At 43.4% G+C, this 27,203-nt stretch overlaps 2 protein-coding genes across 2 annotated transcripts in view; both read left to right on the top strand.

Moving 5' to 3' along the window:
• Positions 1 to 5,480, top strand: part of LOC140719971 (zinc-binding protein A33-like) — a 33,468-nt gene extending 27,988 nt beyond the window's left edge. Inside the window, exon 4 of the mRNA XM_073034885.1 lies at positions 5,439 to 5,480. Coding sequence (XP_072890986.1) covers positions 5,439 to 5,480 — 42 coding nt within the window. The remainder of the gene's footprint in view (positions 1 to 5,438) is intronic.
• The window catches only part of LOC140719980 (uncharacterized), a 263,215-nt gene that overhangs the window by 70,355 nt on the left and 165,657 nt on the right, over positions 1 to 27,203 (top strand). Inside the window, exon 3 of the mRNA XM_073034892.1 lies at positions 17,563 to 17,567. Within this exon, the coding sequence (XP_072890993.1) occupies positions 17,563 to 17,567 (5 nt within the window). The remainder of the gene's footprint in view (positions 1 to 17,562; positions 17,568 to 27,203) is intronic.

Below are 27,203 nucleotides of genomic sequence, written 5' to 3' on the forward strand. Positions count from 1 at the left end.
TATGCAAATGATGGAGGTTTATTGAATAGAGGTAGAAATTTCAATTTTACTGTATATAGGATGCATTCGCAATTAATAAGGTCGAAAAGTCGGCAAATAGATGGGACAAGTGCTGTGTTTTACAGACAGGATTAATGAACCTGCACTTGATTGGAAATGATTGGAACTGATATGGTCAAACTCCTTAAAAGGTGTCAGTGGTAAGATGTCCAGGCATGTGGACGGATAATAAGCTGACTTGGAAGCACCAGATAAGAAAATAATTGATAAATATAAAGAAACATTAAATATTCTCAGTTATCCCTGCGGGTATTCTGGGGTGTTACATGAAAGTATTTGCAATACGTTTGCTGGGACTTGAGGACTCGAGCTTTAGGAAAAGCTGAGGACTTTATTCCCTTTAGTGTTGGAAAATGAAGGGGGATTTTGCAGATTTATACAAAATTATGAGTGTTGTTGAGAGGGTAAATGCAGGCAGGATTTTTCCTCTGAGTTTGGGTGAGATGGGAACTGGAGGTCGCAGTTTAAGGGTGAAAGGTGAAATATTTAAGAGGAACCTGAGTGGGAATTCCTTCACTCAGAGGGTGGTGAGGGTGTGGGAAGAGCTGTCAGTGGAAGTTATGGATTTCATTGTAGTAAAGTTTGGATCAGTACATGGACGGGAGGGGTATTGAGGGCCATGGTCCAGCTGCGGTTATGGGACTCGGCAGAATAACAGTTCGGTACGGACTAAATGGGCAAAAGGGTTTGTTTGTTTGTTATTGTGCCCTCTGACTCCCAATAATGCGTCGATGAAGGGGAATTGGTTGGGGCTGTTGTCGGGAAGCAAACGATGTGCTTTCAGGATTTCCTGCTGGGGTTGGAAGTGAATTGATACTGGATATCCATGGTCAAAGTGTGGCGATCAGAGCCAGGGATTGTAAAGTTGTTGAAAACAACACACACACACACACACACACACACACACACACACACACACACACACACACACACACACACACACACACACACACACACACACACACACACACACACACACACACACACTCCCTAAAACTTCACATTGGCGTTCACACCACTTCCCAAAAATATCTCGTTCCTCCTCTTTGGCTCAAACTCTCCCCACTCTCCTGCCCCCATCTTCACCCCTTCCCACTTTTGCCACCTCTGCTTCCCCGTTCCCTCACTGTCTCTTTCTCTCCCTCTCTTGTCTCCCACTCCCTCATTCTTTCCCTTCCTCCTCTCCCCTCACCTATTTCCCTCTCTTCCACACACTCTCTGTCTCTCTCTCTCTTCATCCGTTCCCTTCCCCACTGACACATCCTTGTCCCCAGCACATTCCTCCCTATCCTACCCACTCACTCCCTCCTCCTTTACCTTGTTGTCACTTTCTCCCTTTCTAATCAACGCTTCCCCTGCCTCTCACACTCTCCCCAGTTCCTCCTTTTCTGCAGCTCGTTTTCCCGGCCACCCTCCCGTCCCTACATCCCCCACCCGCACTGTGATGACGGTTGACTCGCACAGTGAATTGTCTGATGTTGTGCAATTCTTCGTTTTTTGGACAGTGACAGTGTTTTCTCGGAAGATGAAGGCTTGTGGTTTCCGGGAGAGGCCAGTTTGTTCCCTTTTTAAGTGCTACAGAATAGGCGGGGGAAGGGAGTGTGGAGGAGAGAGGAGGGAAAGAGAGAGAGAGAGAGTAAATATACGTAGCCTCAATTTCTTTCTCCCTGTCCTCCTCTCTTCATCCGTTCTCATCCACACCGCCCCACTCTTTCCTCCACACATTCCTCACTAATCCTCCCCCTTTTCTGTCGCCCGCTTTCCCGGCCACCCTCCCATCCCCACATCCCCCCCTCCCACCCCGCACTGTGATGACGGTTTGGAAAGCAGCAATGTTCTCTCAGAGATGAAGGCTTGTGATTTCCGGGAGAGGCCAGTTTGTTCCCTTTCTGTGTGCTGCAGAATAGGCGGGGGAGGGGATGTGGAGTCGACGGGATAGCCGAGTGTTCTCAGTAGCTACGCCGTCACGACAAAGACCGAGCGCCGTCTGCGAGCTGGTCTCTGACACAAACACACACAGACACATGAAAAGACGGGCAGACACAGACGAGGACACATAGGAACACACAGAGATGCAGACATACAGAAATACTTTAAAAATGAATGCAGTTTGCATTTTCATCGTTTTAAGATGCAGAGAGCTATTTTGTGAACTGTTTGAAATGATTCTTTCCCTGGGATAATCTAGTGTGCTTGTGGGGATGTCAGCGGGTTTGGGGGTTCACATGGAAATGGGTCTGCACATTGATTTGCGGATGTGCGAAGGTTTCAGGGTATGTTGGTGAATATGGATTTTGGAGTGTCGGTGAATTTGGGGGTCACACTGCTTTGGGCATTTGAGGGTGCACGGGGATTTGGGAGTATTTAGGGCTGCGCACAGATTTGAGTGTCTCAGCGGATTTGGGGTTGCACACGGATTTGAGGATTGTGCTGACTTAGAAACGTTTTGGCGAATATGGGGTGCACAGGATATGCGCAGACATAGGGGTTTGTCAGTGAATATGGGGGTGTTGGTGGATTTGCGGGCACCCACTGACACCGGGGTGAGGATGGTTTGGGGAGGAGCGTAGATTTAAGGGGATGTCAACTAGAATATGGGGACTATGCATGTGGACGTGTGTTTGAAATTTAAACTTTGTTCTTGCTACTTTTCAGGAGGAGGCAGCTGTTTTGTGAACACAGTTCTTAAATATTCTCTCTCTCTTCGGCTGTCACTCAGAAACCAGCTCCAGCCTCTGAAAGTGACACTCAGAGTTAAGGAAACAGGAGCTGGTAACAGATGTGTCGGTTGCTTTGGGGTGCACATTGACTGGAGTGGGTGTGTTGGCGGATTCGGGGCTGAACACTGACTTGGGGGAACCGGTGGATTTCGAGGTGTTACAAATCTCATGGTTTTTCCCTTTATACAGACTTCAATAATAAATGCAATGTGAACTTTGACCTCTGTTTTTGTTTTTTTTAATGGAGACAGCCATTTCGTGAAATGATTCTTGCACTTAATGTGTATGTAGGGCTGTGTGCAGATTTGGAGCTGTGACGAGTCTCAAGGCAAATTTACACTGGCAGCATATTCCATTGATCCCAACCTTTGTTGAGACAGCTGACTCCCACATTTGGTTAAATATTAATTCATTAATGTAATCACAATCTGTCTCCGTGGGGATTGCGCGGGTCAGACGTTATCAGGTGATGAGCCGGTGAAATATCCGGTCACCTCGGGGCTTCAGTTCATTAATAAAGCCGCGTCCTGAGCACATACCAGCGACAGCCGCAGTGTCTCCGGTCCGGGCTCCAGCTCCTCACATTCACCGCCTCATCTCCCAGGTGTTATTCCCGGGCGGATTGTCCCTTTGACCAGCAGCGGCGGGACATTGGGATAGTGTGGGTGGAGGGGTGGGGAGTATAAATGGATTGTCCTGGAGTGTCGATACCTCACTGGGTCCGTCAGCTGTCAGTCAAACAACTACTCCGGATGCCCTTCGCTCATTGGTCTGTACATATGTCCATCTATTCCAATTCCCGCCCAACGAACTCACTGCCTGACGCCACAAAATGGCGACGGTCTATTCGGATGCTGCTTGGCTAATCCTCTGTCAATCACACCAGTCTCCGCCTTCCCCTTGAATGATTGGCTAACGTGAAGAACGAGGGCCGGGGTTTGTATAAATGACGGTGGACATTCCACTAACTGTACTGGAGTGTGGTGTAGAGAATTGGGACATAAATCCCTCACTGCTTCCTTTTTCAAATGAAACCTAAATAACCCCTCAAAAGTCCTATAGGTTGTACGTAACGAAACACAATACCGTGAATTAAATTAAAATTACTGCCATTACTTAAGTAAACTTTTAAATGAAAACTAAACGACAGAGAGTAATGTTTTCCAACCCGAACGAAGGAATAGTGAAGCATAAGTGTGCCAAATTCTAAGTCGTGTCAACGTGATTACTTACCTTCTTGTTTTACCCCCGATCTCCCATAAACCCAACAGGTATGTATTCTGTAAAGGTGTCTCATTTGATGTCCTTTATCCCACCAGTCTCGATATAATTATTAACCCACCAACCGCTTAGCTTCTGATATGCTAGTTGAAATTTTAACAGCTTTTGTAACTGAACCGCTGTGTGCAGGGACCCATAAGAAGTGGAAATATAAACAAATACTCTGCGTATGAAATAATGTTTGATGAGTTTCCAACAGTACATCTGTCCTACTGTGAGAATTACCTGTTTTAAGACTCATCAAAACCGAACAGGCATCTGAACAAATTACAACATAACTGGGATTGTTTTTGTGCATGAATTACAGGTAATGATAAAGAAACAACTTACCAACCATTTATCAGTATATATAGTAGAATCTGTTTCCCTCAATTTAGGCTTATAGTGGGTGGTGGAAATTTGTTCATGTGAAGTTGTAATTAGTTCAGATGCCTGTTCGGTTTTGATATCATAATAATTTTCCACAATATATTGACGAATCAAGATTCTCAACCAGAACAGAATCCTTAGACTTCATTGAATTGTGTATCCTTAAATCAACTAAAGGCATTGAGAAAATCAATGTGGGGTTACAAAGAACGCGACAGTGGGACATATTGCATAATCCAACGAACCCATATTCCCAGCGTGATTAGAACCCAGTCCCTGGACAACAAGCTGTGTGAAACACAATACAATAAATCACAATTCAATAAATGTTGTGTAATTGTTGGAATTATACAACATTGCTTTGTTTGTAAGGGATACACAATATCATGGGATTTATTCTGAAGAGGGGAGATCTCGGAGAGTCTCTGCTGTTACCAACCCGCAGATTTCGTTTACTGTGGACTGTCGCTGTAAGCGCCTGAGTGAGGCGGGACTATGACGTCAGTGACAGGCTGTCGCGGTGTGTGCAGATTAAAATAGAGAGAGAGAGAGAGAGAGAGAGAGAGAGAGAGAGAGAGAGAGAGAGAGAGAGAGAGAGAGAGAGAGAGAGAGAGAGAGAGAGAGAGAGAGAGAGAGAGAGGGAGAGAGAGCACGAGAGAGAGAGGGGGAGGGAGGGAGGGAGGGAGGGAGAGAGGGAAGGAGAGAGAGAGTGAGAGAGAGGGAGAGAGAGAGAGAGGGGAGGGAGGGGAGAGGAGAGAGAGAGAGAGCGCGAGAGAGAGAGAGGGAGGGAGGGAGGGAGGGAGAGAGAGAAAAAAACAGCTACTCTGGCAGTCTTCGCAAGACTTGGAACTACGAACTACCGGGGCAAGTTTCCTCCAGAATGTGTGATTGTCACTTCGTATAATCCACAGGAGTGGATTTTAGGATATCTTGTGGGACCACTTACGTGTTAACCCTTGCCTGGGTATGTTGTGTGGTAACCTCTGGAAGACGATATTCCTGTTACAGGTCGTTTTCGGTGATAATTCGTATGTGGATTTGGAACGATGACGGACAAGATCTACGGCGGCTGTTATCTCGTTTCCCCAGCGTGGAACCTGTGGAATACTTGGTACTTGCCTTCTCTCTCCAGTACAACGTGCATTGCGAATATCTCTTCCCCATCATTTATTCCGTGGATGACTGAACCTTCGTACTTTACCATCTCAAGACTCTGAGCCTTATTCCCCCATGCTCAATAGCTGGGAGTTATATTTACACATACACACACAGATCATTGTGAACTTTTGTTTATCTTGGTTGAGTTACTATATTACAAGTGGTTACTAATAAAGATAATGGTTTTAACATCAAAACCAGACTCCAGGTGTAATCTATTGCTGCTGGTTCTTTCTTAAACGTTACATTTGGTAACACTGCTCAATACATTTGAGGAGGTTGAACAGGGAATAAAAGAATGAACATATGAGGAGCGTTTGATGACTCTCGGCCTGTACTCGTTAAGTTTAGAAAAATAAGGAAGAAATCACATTGAAACCAACCGAATATTGAACTAACACATAATAGAGTGGAGACCTGGGGAGGCAGATGTGACAGTGTGTGTGTGTGTGTGTGTGTGTGTGTGTGTGTGTGTGTGTGTGTGTGTGTGTGTGTGTGTGTGTGTGTGTGTGTGTGTGTGTGTGTGTGTGTGTGTGTGTGTGTGTGTGTTCACAAGATCACGCGATTCTACACATGATTTAAACCAGATGAAGAGCCACATTGGCTCTTAATATGACAAGGCTTTCAATCCAGGAATCATTTATGCGAACCTCTTGTGAACCCTCTCCAATGTCAGCACACCCTTTCTAGGATAAGAGATCTAAAACTGATCAGAATACTCCAAGTGAGGCCTCGCCAGTGCTTTATGAAGCTTCAATATTACATCCTTGGTTTTAGATTCTCGTCCTCTCGAAGTGAATGTGAACACCGTATTTGCCTTCCTGACCGGCGACTCAACCTGCAAATTAGATAGATAGATAGATAGATAGATAGATAGATAGATAGATAGATAGATAGATAGATAGATAGATAGATAGATAGATAGATAGATAGATAGATAGATAGATAGATAGATAGATAGATAGATACTTTATTCATCCCCATGGGGAAATTCAACATTTTTTCCAATGTCCCATGCACTTGTTGTAGCAGTATAGGAGGAAGCTAGAACAAAAGCTGCAGAAAAAAAGCATGAAGGAGGTGTGGGATGGGACGAAGATCATCACCGGATGCGGTGCAAAGCGGGGGGCAAACACAAGGGGAGATGTGGAGAAAGCGAACCAGCTGAACAACTTATTCAATAGGTTCGACAGCTCAATCTCATCCTCACCGCAGAACTCCACACCAGGCTTACTTCCCTCACAGGAAAATAGCCACTCACAGTAGACCTTGCCCACGCCCAGGATTACGGCTGCACAGGTGGAAGGTCAACTGAGGAAGATCTGTACCAGCAAGACGGCGGGACCGGATGGAGATTCCCCACGATTACTGAGGGCCTCTGCGACTGAGCTGAGAGAACCACTACAGCGCATCTTCAACATGAGCCTGGAGCAGAGAAGAGTACCCAGACAGTGGAAAACATCCTGTATTGTCCCGGTACCGAAGAAACCACAACCAAAGGAGTTGAATGACTTCAGACCTGTTGCCTTGACGTCGCACGTGATGAAGACCATGGAGCGGCTGATAATACAGAATCTGAGGCCACAAACCAGGCACGCCCGGGATCCTCTTCAGTTTGCCTATAAGGAGAACGTGGGAGTGGAGGATGGTATCACGTATTTGCTGCACAAATCCCTCTCTCACCTAGCTGGGATCAGTGGTGCTGTGAGGATTACATTCCTGGACTTCTCTAGTGCCTTTAACACCATCCAGCCCAAGATCTTAAGGCACAAACTAACGGAGATCGGAGTAGACTCTCACATGGTGGATTGGATAGTGGACTGCTTGACAGATAGACCTCAGTATGTGCGGTTGGGAGACTGTAGGTCTGACACGGTGGTCAGCAGCACAGGAGCGCCGCAGGGGACCGTGCTCTCTCCGGTCCTGTTCACCCTGTACACATCAGACTTCCAATATAACTCGGAGTCCTGCCATGTGCAGAAGTGCACTGACGACACGGCCATAGTGGGGTGTGTCAGGAATGGACAGGAGGAGGATTATAGGAAACTGATACAGGACTTTGTGATATGGTGCAACTCAAACTACCTGCGTCTCAATATCACCAAGACCAAGGAGATGGTGGTGGACTTTAGGAGATCTAGGCCTCATATGGAGCCAGTGATCATTAATGGAGAATGTGTGGAGCAGGTTAAGACCTACAAGTATCTGGGAGTACAGTTAGACGAGAAGCTAGACTGGACTGCCAACACAGATGCCTTGTGCAGGAAGGCACAGAGTCGACTGTACTTCCTTAGAAGGTTGGCGTCATTCAATGTCTGTAGTGAAATGCTGAAGATGTTCTATAGGTCAGTTGTGGAGAGCGCCCTCTTCTTTGTGGTGGCGTGTTGGGGAGGCAGCATTAAGAAGAGGGACACCTCACGTCTTAATAAGCTGGTAAGGAAGGCGGGCTCTGTCGTGGGCAAAGTACTGGAGAGTTTAACATCGGTAGCTGAGCGAAGGGCGCTGAGTAGGCTACGGTCAATTATGGAAAACCCTGAACATCCTCTACATAGCACCATCCAGAGACAGAGAAGCAGTTTCAGCGACAGGTTGCTATCGATGCAATGCTCCTCAGACAGGATAAAGAGGTCAATACTCCCCAATGCCATTAGGCTTTACAATTCAACCGCCAGGAGTAAGATATGTTAAAGTGCCGGGGTTGATTGTATTTAATGTATTTAAGTAAACTACTTAAGAACTTTTTAAAAGCTATTATTAATGCTTTTTGAGAGAGTGATTTAGATGCATATCATATTTTTACTGAGTTAAGTATTGTATGTAATTAGTTTTGCTACAACAAGTGTATGGGACATTAATGTTGAATTTCCCCATGGGGATGAATAAAGTATCTATCTATCTATCTATTACAGTGACACGACTTAGAATTTGGCACACTGTGCCACTATTCGTTCATGTTGGAAAAAGTTACTCTGGATCGTGTTGTTTTCATTTAAAAGCTTTCTTAAGTTATGGCAAACACGAGGAAATCTGCAGATGCTGGAAATTCAAGCAACACACACGCAATGCTGGTGGAACACAGCAGGCCAGGCAAGAAAGAAAGGGGGAGGGGAGCACCAGAGGGAGATGGAGAACAGGTAGACAGATGGGCAGAGAGAGAGAAAAAAAACCTAAATAAGTCTGGGATGGGGTACGAAGGGGAGGAGGGGCATTAACGGAATTTAGAGAAGTCAATGTTCATGCTATCAGGTTGGAGGCTACCCAGCCGGTATATAAGGTGTTGTTCCTCCAACCTGAGGGTGACTTCATTTTGACAGCAGAGGAGTCCATGGATAGACATATCAGAATGGGAATGGGACGTGGAATTAAAATGTGTGGCCACTGGGAGATCCTGCTTTCTCTGGCGGACAGAGCGTAGGTGTTCACCGAAACAGTCTCCCCGTCTGCGTCGGGTCTCACCAATATATAAAAGGCCACACCGGGATCACCGGACGCAGTATACCACATCAGCCGACTCACAGGTGAAGTGTCGCCTCACCTGGAAGGACTGTCTGGGGCCCTGAATGGTGGTGAGGGAGGAAGCCTAAGGGCAGGTGTAGCACTTGTTCCGCCAGGAAGGAGATCGGTGGTAAGGGATGGGGGGGGGGGGGGTGGGCGAGTGGACAAGGGAGTCACGTAGGGAGGGATCCCTGCGGAAAGCAGAAAGGCGGGGAGGGAAAAATGTGCTTGGTAGTGGGATCCTGTTGAAGGTGGCGGAAGTTACGGAGAATTATACGATGAACCAGGAGGCTGGTGGAGTGGTAGGTGAGGACAAGGGAACCGTATCCCGAGTGGGGTGGGGTGGTGGGGATGGCAGATGTGCGGGATCTCTCCCATTACAGCACACCGCCAGAGTCAGAGAGCACTACAACAAACAAACCCTTTTGCCCATTTAGTCCGTACCGAATTTGTTATAAACGAAGCTGGACCATGGCCCTCAATACCCCTCCCGTCCATGTACTGATCCAAACTTCTCTGCAGTGAAATCCATAACTTCCACTGACAGCTCTTCCCACACCCTCACCACCCTCTGCGTGAAGGAAATCCCCCTCAGGTTCCTCACAAATATTTCACCTTTCACCCTTAAACTGCGACCTCTAGTTCCCATCTCACCTAACCTCAGAGGAAAAATCCTGTCTGCAATTTACCCTGTCAACAACACTCATAATTGTGTACAATTTCTGCGCACGGTGTAGGCACTCTGTGTGCGCAGGGTGTAGGCATTCCCCCACATCATTTGCTTCCCGACAACAGCCCCAACCAATTCCCCTTCATGGACACTTTATTTGGAGTCAGAGAGCACTATAACAAACAAACAAACCCTTTTGCCCATTTAGTCCGTACCGAATTGTTATTCGGCCGAGTCCCATAACCGCAGTTGGACCATTGCCCTCAATACCCCTCCCGTCCATGTACCGATCCAAACTTCTCTGCAGTGAAATCCATAACTTCCACTGACAGCTCTTCCCCCACCCTCACCACCCTCTGAGTGAAGGAATTCCCACTCAGGTGCCTCTTAAATATTTCACCTTTCACACTTAAACTGCGACCTCCAGTTCCCATCTCACCCAACCTCAGAGGAAAAATCCTGCCTGCATTTACCCTGTCAACAACACTCATAATTTGGTATAAATCTGCAAAATCCCCCTTCATTTTCCAACACTAAAGGGAATAAAGTCCTCAGCTTTTCCTAAAGCTCGAGTCCTCAAGTCCCAGCAAACGTATTGTAAATTTCTCTGCACTCTTTCAATTTTGTTGATAATTTTCCTTCAGGCTGGTAACAGAAACTACATACAATACTCCAGATTAGGCCTGACCTACGTCTTATACAACTTCAACATAACATCCTGTACTCAATACTTTGATTCATGAAGTCCAATGTGCCAAAGGCTCTCATTTCGACGCTGTCTACCTGTGACGCCACTTTCAAGTAATTATGAATCTGTGTTCCCAGATCCCTCTGGTCCACCGACTCCTCCGGACCCGACTGCTCACCGTGTCTTCATGCACCCCAAATCAGTGCAGATCCCGAATCCAATCCTTTGAATACGAAACAATGTTTGATGAGTTTCCAGCAGTAAATTTGACCTGCTGCGAGACTCTTTAAGACTCTTTAAGACTCTTCAAAACCGAAAGGGACTCTTAACAAATTAAAACTTTACATGGACAAATTTCCTCCACCCACTGTAAGCACGAAATAATGGCAAGCGATTCTGTTGTAAATCCTGATAAATGGCTGGTAGGTCGTTTCTTTATTGTTATCAATAATACACGCATAACACAGCAACACCAACATTCCCAGTTAAATTATCTTTTGATCCTTCTGGAAAAATGGTTAAGCTATTTAAATAATGTCCTTAATATATATTAAAATTCTCAGGAATATCAGAATTGTTAGACTTCATTAAATCGTGTATCCTATAATCAACTAAAGGCATTGAAAGAAACAAGGTGGGTTTACCGAGAATGTGACTGTGGGACATTTTGCACAACCCAACAAACACATATTTCAAATGTGATAAGAACCCAGGCACCGAAAACTAAAAACACTCTTCTTGTGAAGTTCCCAACAGTCCTCCAACACACCTTTAACAGCATGAACATTTCTTCCCCCTTAAATTAATCCAGTATGTTAACATTAAATTCAAACTCCACAATTTCAACCAGTAAAGCTGAAACAGATCTGACTGCACCACAACACAATCTCAAAGCCTGTGCTTGTATCACACCCAAACAATTTAAAGTTGAAGATGAATCTGATCGATAAACCACAACCATAATGAAGAACAGATCCAATTAAACAAACAAGATTGGTCAACAAATATTTTCATGTAACACCCCAGCATACCCACAGGGATAACTGAGAATATTTAACGATTCTTTATATATATCAATTATTTTCTGATCCGGTGCTTCCATGTCAGCTTATTATCCATCCACATACCTGGAAATCTTACCACTGACACCTTTTAAAGAGTTTGACCATATCAGTTCCTATCATTTCCAATCAAATGCAGGTTCATTAATCCTGTTTGTAAAACACATAACTTGTCCCATCTATTTGCCAACTGTTCGACCTTATTAATTGCGAGTGCATCCTATATCCAGTAAAATTGAAATTTCTCCCTCTAATCCATAAACCGCCATCATCTGCAAATAGTGATTTCAATACTCCAAAACTTATCTCAGAGAAAAATATCACTAATTATAAAATTAAGTAATAAATACTGCCTTGTGAGATCCCAATCTCTATCTCATAACGACCTGACTATAACTTGCCCACCCATACCTGACACAAGACATCCAATTACACAATTAGATAATCACCTCCTCCATCCTCATTTCCACAATTTCATAAAAATTATTTCCTTCCATAAATACCATCGGACTTTTTGAACAGTAAAAATACTGCTGCTACATTTATCTTTAACTGTGCTTTCCTAATATCATCTTCCAAAGATAAAAATCAATTTAATGTCATGCTTCCCCACCCATACCTTTACAAGACGTCCAAATAAAATCAGAAAAAAGTACAATAGCCTCCTCAATTGCATTTTCAAAAATTAATCAGAAGGCCGTCCTGCAATAAATATCATTTTGCCTTTTCAATATCACAAAATATTGCTATTACAACACCTTTATTTAACCGTGCTTTCCTAATGTGATCTTCCAACCACAAAACTGATTAGAATGTTGTTCTACCCTTCCGGATTCCCCTCTGATAAAACGTGAAATCACCTCTTTTATCAAAAAATATAATTCAAACTCTCGATTAACATACATTCCAGAAGTTTTCATAAATGAGATGTTAATGATATTGGCCTATAACAAGGAGCATCAGGCGGGGAGCTCCAGGTTTTAGAATGGGTACTACAACAGCCATTTTCCATGAGTAAAGAAAAGTTAATATTTCCACACAAGAAAATTACATACATACCTGTTGAATCAAGAATTTCTCCTACAAGTGCGTCATACATTTTAGTCCCATTCACAACTCTATACCCTGCCCCTTTCCTTATAGAACTGGCAACACCACCCCTCTACCAACTAACCTGTCAAGCCAAACGACAATATAATCCTGCACAGGAATAAAAACTTAAAATGTGCAGGTTTCCTGAACAGATATAACATCAGAAGAATCTGACAAATCAGAAATAAAATTCTTAAAGTCTTGACCATTATAAATCAGATTCATTGCATTTCCTTGACATATTTTAATAATATTATGTATGCTCACAAGTAGACTGCGATACAGATACCCCACCCAACAAAACTTCATTTACAGCTTCCCACAAAACACCAGTTACACCGAGATACCTTTCTGCAGTTTTCACAATAATTTTAATTTCCTCAGCAGGATGAGATGTCTGAGCAGTACAATTCACCACATTGGTTATAAACATCACAAACTTCATTTTATCCAGCAGTGAAGTGTCTTTGGTGAGAGAACTGTGATGACGACGTATATTCACTGACGTCACAGTCTGTTCTCTGAGTGGGATCACTTTATCCAGTTTTCCTGCTCTGCTTGCAGTACTTGTCCTTGAACAGGTCCTTCTGCTCACTGTGTTGTTCTGAACCAATTGAACTGGTCACTTCATGCCTTACTAAACCAATCCCTTCTGCCTACACAAGGAACACATCCCGCCATTCTCCTCACATCCACGTGGTATCTAATAGCCTCTATCACATCTGCCTCCACCACCACCCGATATTCACTCCAGACACCAACCACTATGGGAATGAAAAACAAAACTTGAAACGCAAATCTCCTTTAAACATTCAGAGTCAGGTTTTTAACATCATTGACTTTTCTAATTTTTTTCAACAGCAGCTATGCAGAGAAAAGATACAAAATTACACTAAATTACAAAATAGTTAAATAGTGCAAAAAGGTCCAATGAGGATGTGTTCCCCCTTTCTTCTGAAGTGCATGCCCACTGGCATTAGACATTTCCTCCTTACAGAAAAAATCCCGGCTGTGCCTCTCACATTCCTGTACACGTCTGTCAGACCTCCCTCAGCCTCAGCCACTCCGGAGAAAATTACCCGAGATTGTCCGGTCTCACTTTATCCTGGCAGCATCCTGTTAAGCCTCTTCCACTCACCATCCAAAACCTCCGCATTATTCCTGTATTCGAATGCAATTCTCCAGATGCAACATAACTGCCTGACACTGGAACCACTATCTGGGAGTTATGAACTCGGATTCCAAGATCCCCCTGTCGATCAACACAGTCCAATCTCGCCCCATGAATGTAACAGCAAAAAGAAAATGCTGAGGCTTTATAAGACACTAGTCAGGCCACACTTGGAGTATTGTCAACAGTGTTGGGCCCCACATCTCAGACAGTATGTGTCGTCATTGGTGAGAGTCCAGAGGAGGTTCGCGAGGATGATTTTGGGAATGAAGGAGTTAACATATGAGGAGCACTTGGCAGCTTTGACCCTGTGTTCACTGGAAGTCAGAAAAATGCGGGGGCATCTCATTGAAACCTACCGAATGTTGAAAGGACTGGATAAGGTGGATGTGGAGAAGGTATTTCCTGTGGTGGGGCACAGCCACAAAGTTGAGGGGCCACCTTTTCAAACAGAGGTAAGCAGCTTTTTTTTATTATTAGCCAAGGAGTATTGGATCTGTGGAATGCTCTGCCACAGACTGCGGTGGAGGCCGAGTGTGTGGGTATATTCAAGGCGGCAGTTGATCGTTTCCTGATCGGTCAGGGCATCAAAGGATATGGCAGGAGGTCAGATATCTGGAAGTGAGTGTGATCTGGGATCAGCCATGATGGAAAGGCGGCAGACTCGATGGGCTGAATGGCTTAATTCTGCTCCTATCACTGAAGGTCCCTGGACACAAGCTCCGTCAGTCACGATTAATCTCCTCTGCACTCTTCCAACACAAAACATCCTTTGTATAGAATGCTTAGCAGAACTGAATGAAAGTTTTCAAGAATGTTGGCAAGTCAGGCAACATCTGTTGAGGGGAATAGAGTCGATGTTTGGGGCAGAACCCCTCCCTTACGGCACTAACACAGGCCTTTCGGCCCAACCTATCCATTCTGTCCCAGGTTCCATTTAAACTAATCCCTCTGCCTGCCTTTGACACAGAACGCAGAAATCCACAGCACGTTACAGGCTCTTCAGCCCACAATGTTGTACCGACCACTTAACCTGCTCCAGAAACTGCCTAGGATTTCTCCAAAGTTTAAACCTCTGTGTTTCTAAGTTCCATGTACCTATCTAAGAATCTCTTAAAATATCCTATTGTATCCACCTCCACCACCGTTGCCAGCAGTCCATCCCAGCACCCAACACTCTGTGTGTAAGAAACTTACCCCTGACATTCCCTCGATACCGACTTCCAAGCAGCGTTAAACTACGTCCCCTCGTGTTAGTCACTTCAAGCCTGGGAAAATGCCTCTGGCTATCCACATGGTCAAAGCCTCTCATCATCTTATACTCCTCTGTCAGGTCACCTCTCATCCTCCGTCGCTCCAAGAAGGAAAGGCCAAGCTCACTCAGTTTATTCTCATAAGGCATGCTCTCCAATCCAAGAGCAACATCCCTGTAAATCTACTCTCCACTCTCTATAGTATCCACATCCTTCCTGTAGTGAGGCCACCAGAACTGAACACAGGACTCCCAAGTGGGGTCCAACTAAGCCCACAGCCCTGCTGTGTTGGGGTACAATAACTTATGTACAGGTTAGGAGAAATATAGCTTCAACATCACCTCACAGCTCTTGAACTCAATCCCATGGTTGATGAAGGCCATCACACCAGACGCCTTCTTAACAACACTGCCAACCTCCACAGCAGCTTTGAGCGTCGTATGGACACGGACCCCAAGATCTCTCTGACCCCCACACTGCCAAGAGTCTTATAATTAATATTATATTTTGTGTTCAAAATTCCATCATTGGCTGACGTGGCTGTCGGTCAAAGGGGAACTCACACGGTGATTATTTTATGTGAACGTCAGTCACGCTTCATGTTTTTATGAGTTTGAGTTTGGATTTATTTCGGGGACCAGAAGCAAATTGGGAGAAATGTGAGTTTTTATGTGTTGGTGCATCAGTCTCCGAGTTACATTATTAACAATAAAAGGGCAAAGGCCGTGGTGAGGAAGGAGGTGATTTGCTGGAGGTTATATGGAGATAATATTGGAAGGGATATCAAACTTGGAATTGTTTGGGATATGATTTGGAAAATGGGGGGATTTGTGGGGATCATAATATTCCAGTGTTGATTAATGAGGGCAAAATGATTGTTACTGAAACAGGGAAGTTTGTGTTACTGACTGTGTCATTTGCTGAGATTCATAATCAGGATAATTTAAGTGAAGAAGTTAAACAATGTAGGGATATGTTTTTCAGTGTATACCCAGATGTGTTGGAAGTCAGACAGACAGACATACTTTATTTATCCACACGGAAACTGGGTTTCGTTACAGTTGCACCAACCAAGAATAGGAAATTTAGCAATATAATACCATAAATAATTAAATAATAATAATAAGTAAATTATCAGCTGTAGCAATGATAGTATCACTGATGTACGATTTCTTTGTATGAATTTAAGAAGTCTATTAATATATAGGTGCTCCGAAGATGAAATAATTGGTTATTTGGGGAAAGAAATAAATATATATACTAAAGTTATTACGAACTCCGTGGAGCATGTGGGGATCTTCCAATATCCAGGCACTCTTTCTTTTTTTTTTCTTTCTTTCTTCTTTTTTTTCTATAGGGATGTTAGGGGGGAGGGGTTAAGGGGAGGGGGGATGGGTAATATATATATTTTGTTCATATACTTTTATTTCTGTAATTACTTGAAAACGCAATAAAAAAAGTTTAAAATAAATAATGCAGGTCAGATGTCCCCAGGAAAGGGTGAGATATGCAAATGTAATTGTATATAATTCTCTTTTGTGAAAATATTAAATTTTTGAATCATGCTTGGAGGTTACGTCATCTACTTTCCTAATGGAAAATGGCAGCAGTCGTGCCTATTCTAAAACCTGGCAGATCTCCATCTGATCCTTCTAGTTTGGGCCGATATCGTGAATGTCTTATTTATGTAAACTGATGGAGTGTGTGGTAATCAAGCGCTTGAGTTATATTTTGGAAAGAGTGTGTTATTAGCGTGGATTTCGGAAGGGTGAGACGACATTAGATTCAGTTTTAGGTTTGGAAGATGATATTAGTAAAACAGAATTAAATAAAGATGCCTTAATAGTAGTATTTTTTGATACTGAAAAGGGAAATGATATATTGTGGAAGGAAGGACTTTTGATTAAATTATGGAAATTAGGCGTGAGGGGGAAGATTTCTGAGTTTTTTTTCATTTCGACGGACTGTGTAAGTACGGGTCAGCATGTTATGTCTGTGTTTCTATGAGATAGAGAATGGGATCCCACAAGGCAGTATTTGTAGCTCTTCATTATTTAATATTATGATTACTGATATTTTCTGAGATGGGAAAATGGGATACCCTGGGTAAATGACAAAATTCAGATGATATAGCTTTATAGATTAGAGGTTGTAATTGCTATTTACTACCAATTTATTTCCAATTGCAATTGGAAATATTCCTGCTTCCGCTCAACGTATGATAGCTTTTACAACTTTATTAGCTAGGAGAGCTACTGGAAGGATCGAAATCCACCTGCTGTTTGTTTGTTTGTTTGTTTGTTTCAAACGGTATTTCATATATAAAGTTTGATTTATATGTCTGCACATTATGGATCCTGCACATCACACTGTTGAGGGAAATGAAGGGGTTGACTGTTTAGCAACAAAAGCTGATAAATGTTAAGCTGTGGATATGGACCTTCCACTTAGCAAATCAGAACCTAAAGGGTTGGTACTGTTAAGAATTAGGGGCTTACAGCAAGATTTGTAGGATAATGGATATAAGGACAGACACTTTTACAGAATACGTAAACCTGTTGGGTTTAAAGAAGAAGGGCTTAAAACAAGGGAAGGAATGATATTGACATGACATAGAAATGCCCACGCAATGCTTAATTATGCCTTGTATCTAATTGGAAAACTTCATTCTGTGTCGTGCATATTTTGTCATTATGAAACTGTCGGAACACATACCATTTCAAGGTAAAGTGTATAAGGCTGAAGAAAAATCAAATGCAGTCTTCAGTACAATCTTTGGGAGGGTAGATAGTTTTCAGATAAAAACTTTAATAAATTATGGGACTGACTTTAAATTAATTCACAGTTTGAACTGGAAAACGGATGTAATAATTGTAGTGTCACAATTGTATCGGGGACTTCAATATGCAAAATGATTTGGAAAAGTCACATGTATCAGTCTCGCAATGGAATAAAGGGAATTACAGAGGCATCAGACAGGAACTTGCCTGAGGGAATTGGAGGAGAATTCTGCATGGATGATGGCTGAACTGAGGTGTCTGAAGTATCTGGGAATAGTTTACAAGGCGCAGAATACACATGTCCCACAGAAAAAGTTCTCAAATGGCAAGGCTAGACATCCGTGGCTGACAAGAAGTTAAGGACTGTGTTAAACCTAAGAAAATGGCATATAATGCAGCAAAGGTGAGTGGGATGTTGGATTATTGGGATGCTCTTAAAATCCAACAAAAGGCAACGAAAAAAGCCAGAAGAATGGTCAAGACGAAATATGAGGGCAAATTGGCCAATAATATAAATCAGGATACTAAAAGTTTAGTTTTCAGTTACATGAAGAGTGAAAGGGAGATGAGAGTTGATACTGGACCACTGGAAAATGATGCTGGTGAAGTAGTAATGGGGGACAAAGAAATGGCAGATGAACTTAATGAACAATCTTCACTGTCTTTTCCGGTCAGCACCGCCCCCACTTGTCTCATTTAACCTCTCTAAGTGCAGGTGTACTTTAAGCACCACTAGTCACAGGCCTCCAGTCTGAGAAGCAATCATTCACTACCACTCTCTGTCTTCTCCCACACAGCCAATTTCAAATCCAGTTTACAACCTCTCCCTGGATACCTAGTGTCTGAATCTTCTGAACTAACCTCCCATGTGGGACCTTGTCAAAGGCCTTGCTGATGTCCATGTAGTTTACATCCACAGCCTTTCCTTCAACTACTTTCTTGATAACCTCCTCGAAAAGCTACAAGATTCATTCAACATGATCTACCACGCACAAAGCCATACTGACTATCCTTAATCAGCCCTTGGCTGTCCAAATACTTGTATATCAGATCTCTCAGAACACCTTCCAATAATTTACCTGCTACTGATGTCAGGCTCACCGGCCTGTAATTACCTGGTTTACTAATGGAGCCTTTTTTAAACAACAGAATAACATGTGCTCCCCTCCAATCCTCCTGCACTGCACCCGTGGCTGAGGACATTTTAAATATTTCTGTCAGGGCCCCTGCAAATTCTACACTAGTCTCTCTCAAGGTCCGAGGAAATATCGTCAGACCCGTGGGATTTATCTACCTTTATTCGCTGTAAGGCAGCAAGCACCTCCTCCGCTTTAATCTCTAAATGTTCCATGACACTACTGCTTGTTTCCTTTCCTTCCATATACACTATGCCAGTTTCCTGAGTAAATACCGATGCAAAAAAACCTGTTTAAGATCTCCCCATCTCGTGAGGCTCCACACCTAGACGACCACTCTGATCTTCTAGGGGACCAATTATGTCCCTTACTATCCTTTTACTCTGGATAGTAAATAGTAAATAGAAGACCCTCATGTCTTCTTTTTGCCTTCCTGATTTCCTTCTTTAGAATTTTCTTACATTTTCTATACTCTTCAAGTACCTCATTTGTTCTTTGTTGCCTATACCTGCTATACACTTCTCTCTTTTTCTTAACCGGATTGCCAATATCCCTTGAAAACCAAGGTTCCCTGTGCCTGTTAACTTTGCCTTTAATCCTGGCAGGAACATGCAAACTCTGCACTCTCAAAATTTCGCCATTTGAGGCCTTACACTTACTGAACACGTCCTTGCCAGAATTTTTTTTAATCTCAATCCACTATTCCTAGATCCTTTTTCATTTCCACAAAATTGGCCCTTCTCCAATTTAGAACCTCAACTCAAGGACCAGACCCATCCTTATCCATAATTAACTTGAAACTAATGTCATTATGGTCACTGGACACAAAATGCTCGCCTACACATACTTCTGTCACCTGACTGTCTGGTTTCCTAATAGGAGATCAAATATTGCATCCTCTCTCGTAGGTACCTCTATATATTGATTTAGAAAACTTTCCTGAAAACATTTACTCCAAGCCATCTAGCCCCTTTACACTGTGCGAGTCCCAGTCGTCAAAATCCCCTGCTATTAAAACTTCCTGTTTCTTACACCAGTCTTCTACCTCTCTACAGATTTGCTCCTCCAATTCTCTCTGACTATTGGGCGGTCTGTAATACACCCCTATTAGTGTGGTCACACCTTTCCCGTTCCTCAGCTCCACCCATATGGCCTCTGTAGACAAGCCCTCCGGGCTGTCCTGTCTACGCACAGCTGTGATATTTTCCCTGACTAGTAATGCCACTCCTCCCCCTTTCATCTCTCCCCCTCTATCATGTCTGAAATAAACCATCGGTGGGAGGTTATCTTTTTGTATTAATGTATTAAAAATAAATTATAAATTCTACCAATGGAACATCTTACTAAAGGATTCTTATTCAATATACTATCCAACAAATCAGATTCTTGCAAATATGTAAACTTAGATAATTATTTTTGTAAAAATTGTCTAAACTGAAGATATTGCAGAAGGTGTGTATGAGAGAGAGAATATTTGCTAATTAACTCTTCAAAAATCATCAATCGACCATCACAAAATAAATGAGAATAAATAAATCTGCAAGAAAATAAATCTTCTTTGATATGTGCCAATCACTGTTTAATTCAATTTAAAATTGTTCACTGTTACTATTTAACAAAGGAGAGACTATTCAAAATATTTCCTAACATAGATAATTATTACAATAGGTGTAAAACTGAAGTACCCACTTTTTCACATATGTTCTGGTCATGTTCATTATTTTCTTTTGGAAATCTTTGTTCTTTTTTCTCCAATTTGTAAAGTTCTGAAAATTAATTTACAACCTAATGTATAAACCTTTGAATTCTGTCTATACATGCAGTCGTCGCATGACCTTTTCGGTCTGGAACCCCGGAACATTAAACTGCCAGTTTGCTGCCACAAAGTCTCACTAATAGCAATAATGTCATAATCCCTGTCAACCCACGCCCTAATCTCATCTGTTTTACCTACTATCTTTATACAGATTTGTTCCTGCAATTCTCTCTGACTATTGGGCGGTCTATAATATACCCCTATTAGTGTGGTCACACCTTTCCCGTTCCTCAGCTCCACCCATATGGCCTCTATAGACAAGCCCTCCGGGCTGTCCTGTCTACACACAGCTGTGATATTTTCCCTGACTAGTAATGCCACTCCTCACCCTCTATCACGTCTGAAACAACGAATATTTCTATCATGTATAAACCTTAGGTGGGAGGTTATCTTTTTGTATTAATGTATTAAAAATAAATTATAAATTCTACCAATGGAACCTCTTACTAAAGGATTCATATTCAAAATAGTATCCAACAAATCAGATTCTTGCATATATGGAAACTTAGATAATTATTTTTGTAAAAAATGTCTAACCTGAAGATATTGCAGTGTGTATGAGAGAGAGAATATTTGCTAATTAACTCTTCAAAAGTCATCAATCGACCATCACAAAATAAATGAAAATAAAAATAAATAAATCTGCAAAAAGAAAAGCAGATCCCCTTAATCACTAAAGATTAAACAAGTTTGGGAGAGAGAACTTAATATGACCTTTGTTAATGAAGATGGTCAATTCTTCTTTAATATGTGCCAATCAGTGTTTAATTCAATTAAAAATTGTTCACTGTTACTATTTAACAAAGGAGAGACTGTCCAAAATATTTCCCAGCATAGACAATTATTGTGATAGGTGTAAAACTGAAGTAGCCACTTTTTCACATATGTTCTGGTCATGTTCTTCATTAAAATCTTTTTGGAAATCTATTTTCTACAATTTCTAAAGTTCTGAAAATTAATTTACATCCTAATGTACAAACCTTTGATTTCTGTCTATACATGCAGTCCTCGCATGACCTTTATCCTCCTCCACCTCACTATCTGCTCTAACACTCTGGTTCCCCTCCCTCTGCAAATCTAGTTTAAACCCCCCGGTGCAGCACTAGTAAATCTACCCGCAAGGATGTTAGTTCCCCTCCAGTTCAGGGGCAAACCATCCCGTCGGAACAGGTCCCACCTTCCCGAGAACAAAGCCCAATTGTCCAGAAACATGAAGCCCTCCCTCCTGCACCATCTCCTTGGCCACGTATTTAGCTGCACTCTCCGCACATTTATATTTACAGGGACTTTACTCCTGATGCCGGTCCCGGGACCCGACCCGTTTAGAGACCCGGAACGGAACCAGAGCAGATTCTCAGCCACTGGTTTCCATCCCAGGTCGCAAAGAAAGGATGAAGTTTCCCTGTGAATTTATTCCCAGTGAATGTGTGGAGATGGGACTTGGTCTCCGCGTTGTAAAATGAAACTGTCCCGGACTCGTAACTAAGATAAACTCCCACCCTCCCGGGGATGGGACCAGCAGGGAGACGGGACTTGCGGAAGGTGAGATCACCGAACACATCACAATCCCGATGTAAGACGTCATTATACCGCCTAATGATCCAATATCCGGACTCCGGTCTCAGACTGAACTCTCCCTTCCTCTGCACAGACTCTGCGGCGACCCCCAGCCACCAATCCCGAATCCCCGTCACGTCCACCTCCCAGTAATGTCTCCCTGATGTGAATCCCTCCGATCCCAGCACACAAGCCCAGCTTGTGAATCTCTTCCCGGTGTCAGGGAGATTCCTCCAGATCCCGGTCCGTCTCACCCTCTTCCGATCCTCAGACACCTCGAGCCGCGGATTCGCTGTTTTCACATCCAGGGTGACAGAGACTGGGGGGAGAAGCAGAGAATTAGAGAGTCCCCGGGGATCGTGGGGAGACTCAGGTAGCGCGACCCGGGGATCGGGGGGAGACTCGGGCTGCGTGGCCCCTGGATCGAGGAAAGGCCGCTGGGCCTCAGGCGCAGTCGGGTGGCCGACACGAACCTTTCCCGTGGTTTGACGCGACGAAAGCGGATGGACAATTAATGTCTCCCCGTTGGTTTTCCGCGGGACGGAGGGCAGAGATTTCCCGATCAAACAGACACAAAATGCTGGAGGAACCGAACGGGTCAGGCAGCATGTGTGGAGAGAGATGGACAGTCTACGTTTCAGGTCGACATGTTCCCTCAAGAGCAGAAATAAATAGGGGAGATAGACAGCAGAAACGAGTGCGGGAAAGGGGTGGATTAAGATGGGAAGGGGTTGAGTGAATGGATTTAAACAGGAGGTCACAGAGGCTCTTCGGCCCAACTTGTTCGTGCCGAACAGCTTACATTAATGAGCTGGTCCCATTTGTCCATTATTCCTTACCACCTTCTTATCCACATCCCTGGCAAGATGTGTTTTAAAACATTGTTACTGTACCCACCTCTACAGTTGATCAAGGGCCCGTTGTAAACTTAGATAATCCACTTCCCTCTCCACTACACCATGAATTTTAGTGTCTCTCACAAACCTACCAACTTTGTCACTTACATTCTCATCCAAATCATTAATATGAATGACAAACAACCCGGCCCCAGCAGCGACCTCTGCAGGTCACTGGCCTCCAGTCCTCTGTGTGTAGGAGACACTCTGACAGACACTTCAATAGGCAAGGCACAGAGGGAGACTGACCTAATGCTGGCCAATGGGATGAATGTAGATGGATAAATAGGTCAGCACAGAGGTGATAAGTCGAAGGGCACATTTCTATGCTGTACAGCGATGGCTCTGTGAACTGAATGGCTAAGAACCCCCAAGCCCCCTCCACCCCCACGAGTGCTGAGAATTCCAAACAGTGACTCCTGACCCTTGACTCCTCAGACACGGGAAACATCCTCCCTGACTCCTTCCTGTCGAGCCCTGAAAGAATTTTGTGTTTTCCTGAGATCTCCTCTCATTCTTCTGAACAGGGAACAGAGAGCAGTACAGCACAGGAACAGACCCTTCCTTCAATGTTCACATTCATTTGTGAGTGTGAAGTGGGGGAGTGTGGAGGTTAGAGACAGTAAAGAAGGTGATGATGGAACCAGTAGGGTAGAGATGAACGGCAGATTGAATCAGAACCAGGTGTGGGAGGGGTGGAATGCCTGTGGGTGAACTGTGTGTGTAAACTGTGAGAAGCTGGAGTTGGACAAAGATGGGAGATGGGGATCCCTTCGCCCCTTTCCCACAACCCCATCTCCCACAGCCCCTCATTAGGAAGTGGGATGAATTTGCAGGGACCCTTAAGCATCACAGGTCCTGATGAAGGGATTCAGTCTGAACTGTCGACTGTTTACTCTTTTCCATTGAGTCTTCCTGGCCAGCTGTTTCCCCAACAATTTGTGTGTGATACTCTGCTTTAAATATACTCAATTATTTGGCCTCCACAGCTGCCTGTGGCAGATTCACTATCCTGTGGATAAAGGAATTCCTCCTCATCGCTGTCCTAAATGGACATTCCTATAGTCGGAGGCTGTGTTTACCGTTCTCGACCCACCCACATCCTCCCAACATCAACTCTCTCCAGACAGGTGTCAGAGAGATCTGGCGAGACCCTTCATCAGGACCTGTGTAGCTTGGATTACCAGCATCTGCAGATTTTCTCCTGTTTGATTTTTAAAGCAGAAGTTGGTAAGTAAACTTCTTGATTAGTCAGTCTCAAAAGTTATGGGGAGGAGGCAGGAGAATAGGGGTGAGGGGGATAATAAATCAGCCATTCTTCTAAACTCCAGTGAGTACAGGCCCAGAACCAACAAACACTCCTGATATGTTAACTCTTTCATTCCCGGAATCATTCTTGTGAACCTCCTGGACCCCCTCCAATGCCAGCACATCTCTTCCGACAGAAGGGATCCAAAACTGCTCACAATACTCCAAGCGTGGTCTGCCCAATGCTTTATAAAACCTCAGCATTACATCCTTGCCCTAGTATTCTAATCCTCTCGAAATGAAAGCAAACGTTGAGTTTGCCAATCTCACCACTGACACAAACTGCAAGATAATCTTCAGGGAATCCTGCAACAGAAGCCCCAAGTCCCTTTGCATTTCTGATAATTGAATTTTCTCCCTGTTTACAAAATTGTCTATGCCTTTATTCCTTCTACCAAAGAGCATGCACGACTTCCCTACCCGATAATCCATCTGTCACTTATTTGCCCATTTCCTGATCTGTCTCTGTCCTTCCCCAGATTCCGAGCTTCTGCAGCACTACTTGCCCCTTCACCTGTTGCTCAAAGAATTCCAGCAGATTTGTCAGGCAAGATTTCCCTTTAAGGGAAGGCATGTTGTCTTTACCCTATTTTGTCATGTGTCTCCATGTACCCAAAAGCCTGTCATAATGTACCAATTATGAGTGATCTATGGGGTAACATTCCCACAGAGTCGGAGGTGGGAGAATTCCAACAGGTTTATCAGGCAGGATATTCCCTTAATGAAGCCATGCTGACTTGTCCTATCTTGTCCAGTGTCACCAAGTATTCCATAACCTCATACTTAACAACTGACTCCAATTTCTTCCCAACCACAGAGGTGAGACTAACTGGTCTATAATTTCCTTTCCGCTGCATTCCTCCTTGCTTAAAAAGTTAAGTGACATTTGCAATTTTCCAGTCCTCTGCCACCAATGATTTTTGAAAGATCATTTCAAACGCCTCCACATTGTTTACCACTACCTCTTTCAGAACACGAGGGTGCAGTTCATCTGGTCCGGGTGACTTATGTACCTTTAAGTCTTTCAGCTTTTTGAACACCTTCTCCCTTGTAATAGTAACTGCATTCACTTCTCTTCCCTCGCACTCTTCATCACCGGGCACAGTGCTAGTGTCTTCCACAGTGACGCAAAATATTTAGTTTATCTGCCATATCTTTATCCCGCGTTATTATATATCCGGCCTCATTTTCTAGTGGTCCTATATCCACTCTCATCTCCGTTTTTCACAATACAAACCAGAATTTGATATTGTTTGCTAGCTTGTTTTACAAAGGCAGGTGTGTAAAAAGGGCCCGAAGGATCATTGGAGACCCGTGTCACCCCAACCACAAACTGTACCAGTTGCTACCAGCCGGGATACAGTACCGCAGCGTAAAAGCCAGAACCAACAGGCTCCGGGACAGCTTCTTCAACCAGGCCATCAGACTGATTAACTCGTGCTGAGACAACTGTATTTCTATGTTATATTAACCAGCATGTTATACATATTACTTATCATAAATTACTATAAATTTCACATTGCACATTTAGACAGAGATGTAACGTAAATATTTTACTCCGTGTATATGAAGGATGTAAGTAATAAAGTCAAATCAATTCAATTCAATTTCATGTTTCAGTTTTTCCCTCCCAATAATTCGTTTATTTCCTCTGTGTAGGTATTTAAAAGCTTCCCAATCCTCGGTCTTCCCTTGTCAGCCACGGTTGTACTATTTTGCCATTTGAGTATTTATTTATTTTTGGAATACATCTATCCTTCACCTTCGTCATTTTCACAGAAACAGACACCATTTCTGGTCTGCTCTCATCTCTGACAGCATCTCCTCCCAATTTACTTTGGCTTACTCCTCTTTCAGACCACTGTAATTTCCTTTACTCCAGTGAAATACTACAACGTCAGACTTTACTGTCTCCATATCAAATTTCAAATTGAACTCTGTCATGTTGTGAGCACTGCCTCCTAATGGTTATTTTACCTTAAGTTTCCTAATCACCTCCGGATCAATACATAACACCCAATCCAGTAGAGCTGATTTCCTAGTCGGCTCAGGGACAAACTGCTCTAAAAAGCCATCTCTTATGCATTGAACAAATTCACTCTCCTGAGATCCATTACAAACCTGATTTTCCCAATTCACCTGCATGTTCAAATCTCCCATGACTAACATAACATTTGTCCTTTTGACATGCCTTTTCTATTTCCAGTTGTAACCTGTGGTCCACATCCCAGCTACTGTTGGGGTGACTGTATATAACTGCGATCAGTGTCCTTTTACATTTGTAGTTTCATAACTCAACCCACAAGGATTCAACATCTTCATATCTTCTGTCGCAACTTTCTACTGATTTACCAGCAGAGCCGTGTCACCCCCTCTGCCTACTTTCCTATACCACCGATACATTGTGTAACCTTGGTCATTCAGCTCCCAACTACAACCATCCTTCAGTCACGATTCAGCGATGGCTACAACATCACACCCGACAATCTGTAACCTTATTTTTTATACTCCATGCATTGAGATCTAACACTTTGAGTACTGTATTTGCTACTCTTTTTGATTCTGTGTCCCTAATGCACTGATACTCACCCTGCTGACTGCAATTCTGTACCCGCATCTGTCCGCCCTATCTGACAGTCTGACTGCACACTAGCTTTATATTTTTACCATCAGTCCTATCCAGAATCCCTTC

The sequence above is a fragment of the Hemitrygon akajei genome, unplaced genomic scaffold, assembly GCF_048418815.1.
Source record: "Hemitrygon akajei unplaced genomic scaffold, sHemAka1.3 Scf000034, whole genome shotgun sequence".
Classification (NCBI taxonomy): domain Eukaryota; kingdom Metazoa; phylum Chordata; class Chondrichthyes; order Myliobatiformes; family Dasyatidae; genus Hemitrygon; species Hemitrygon akajei.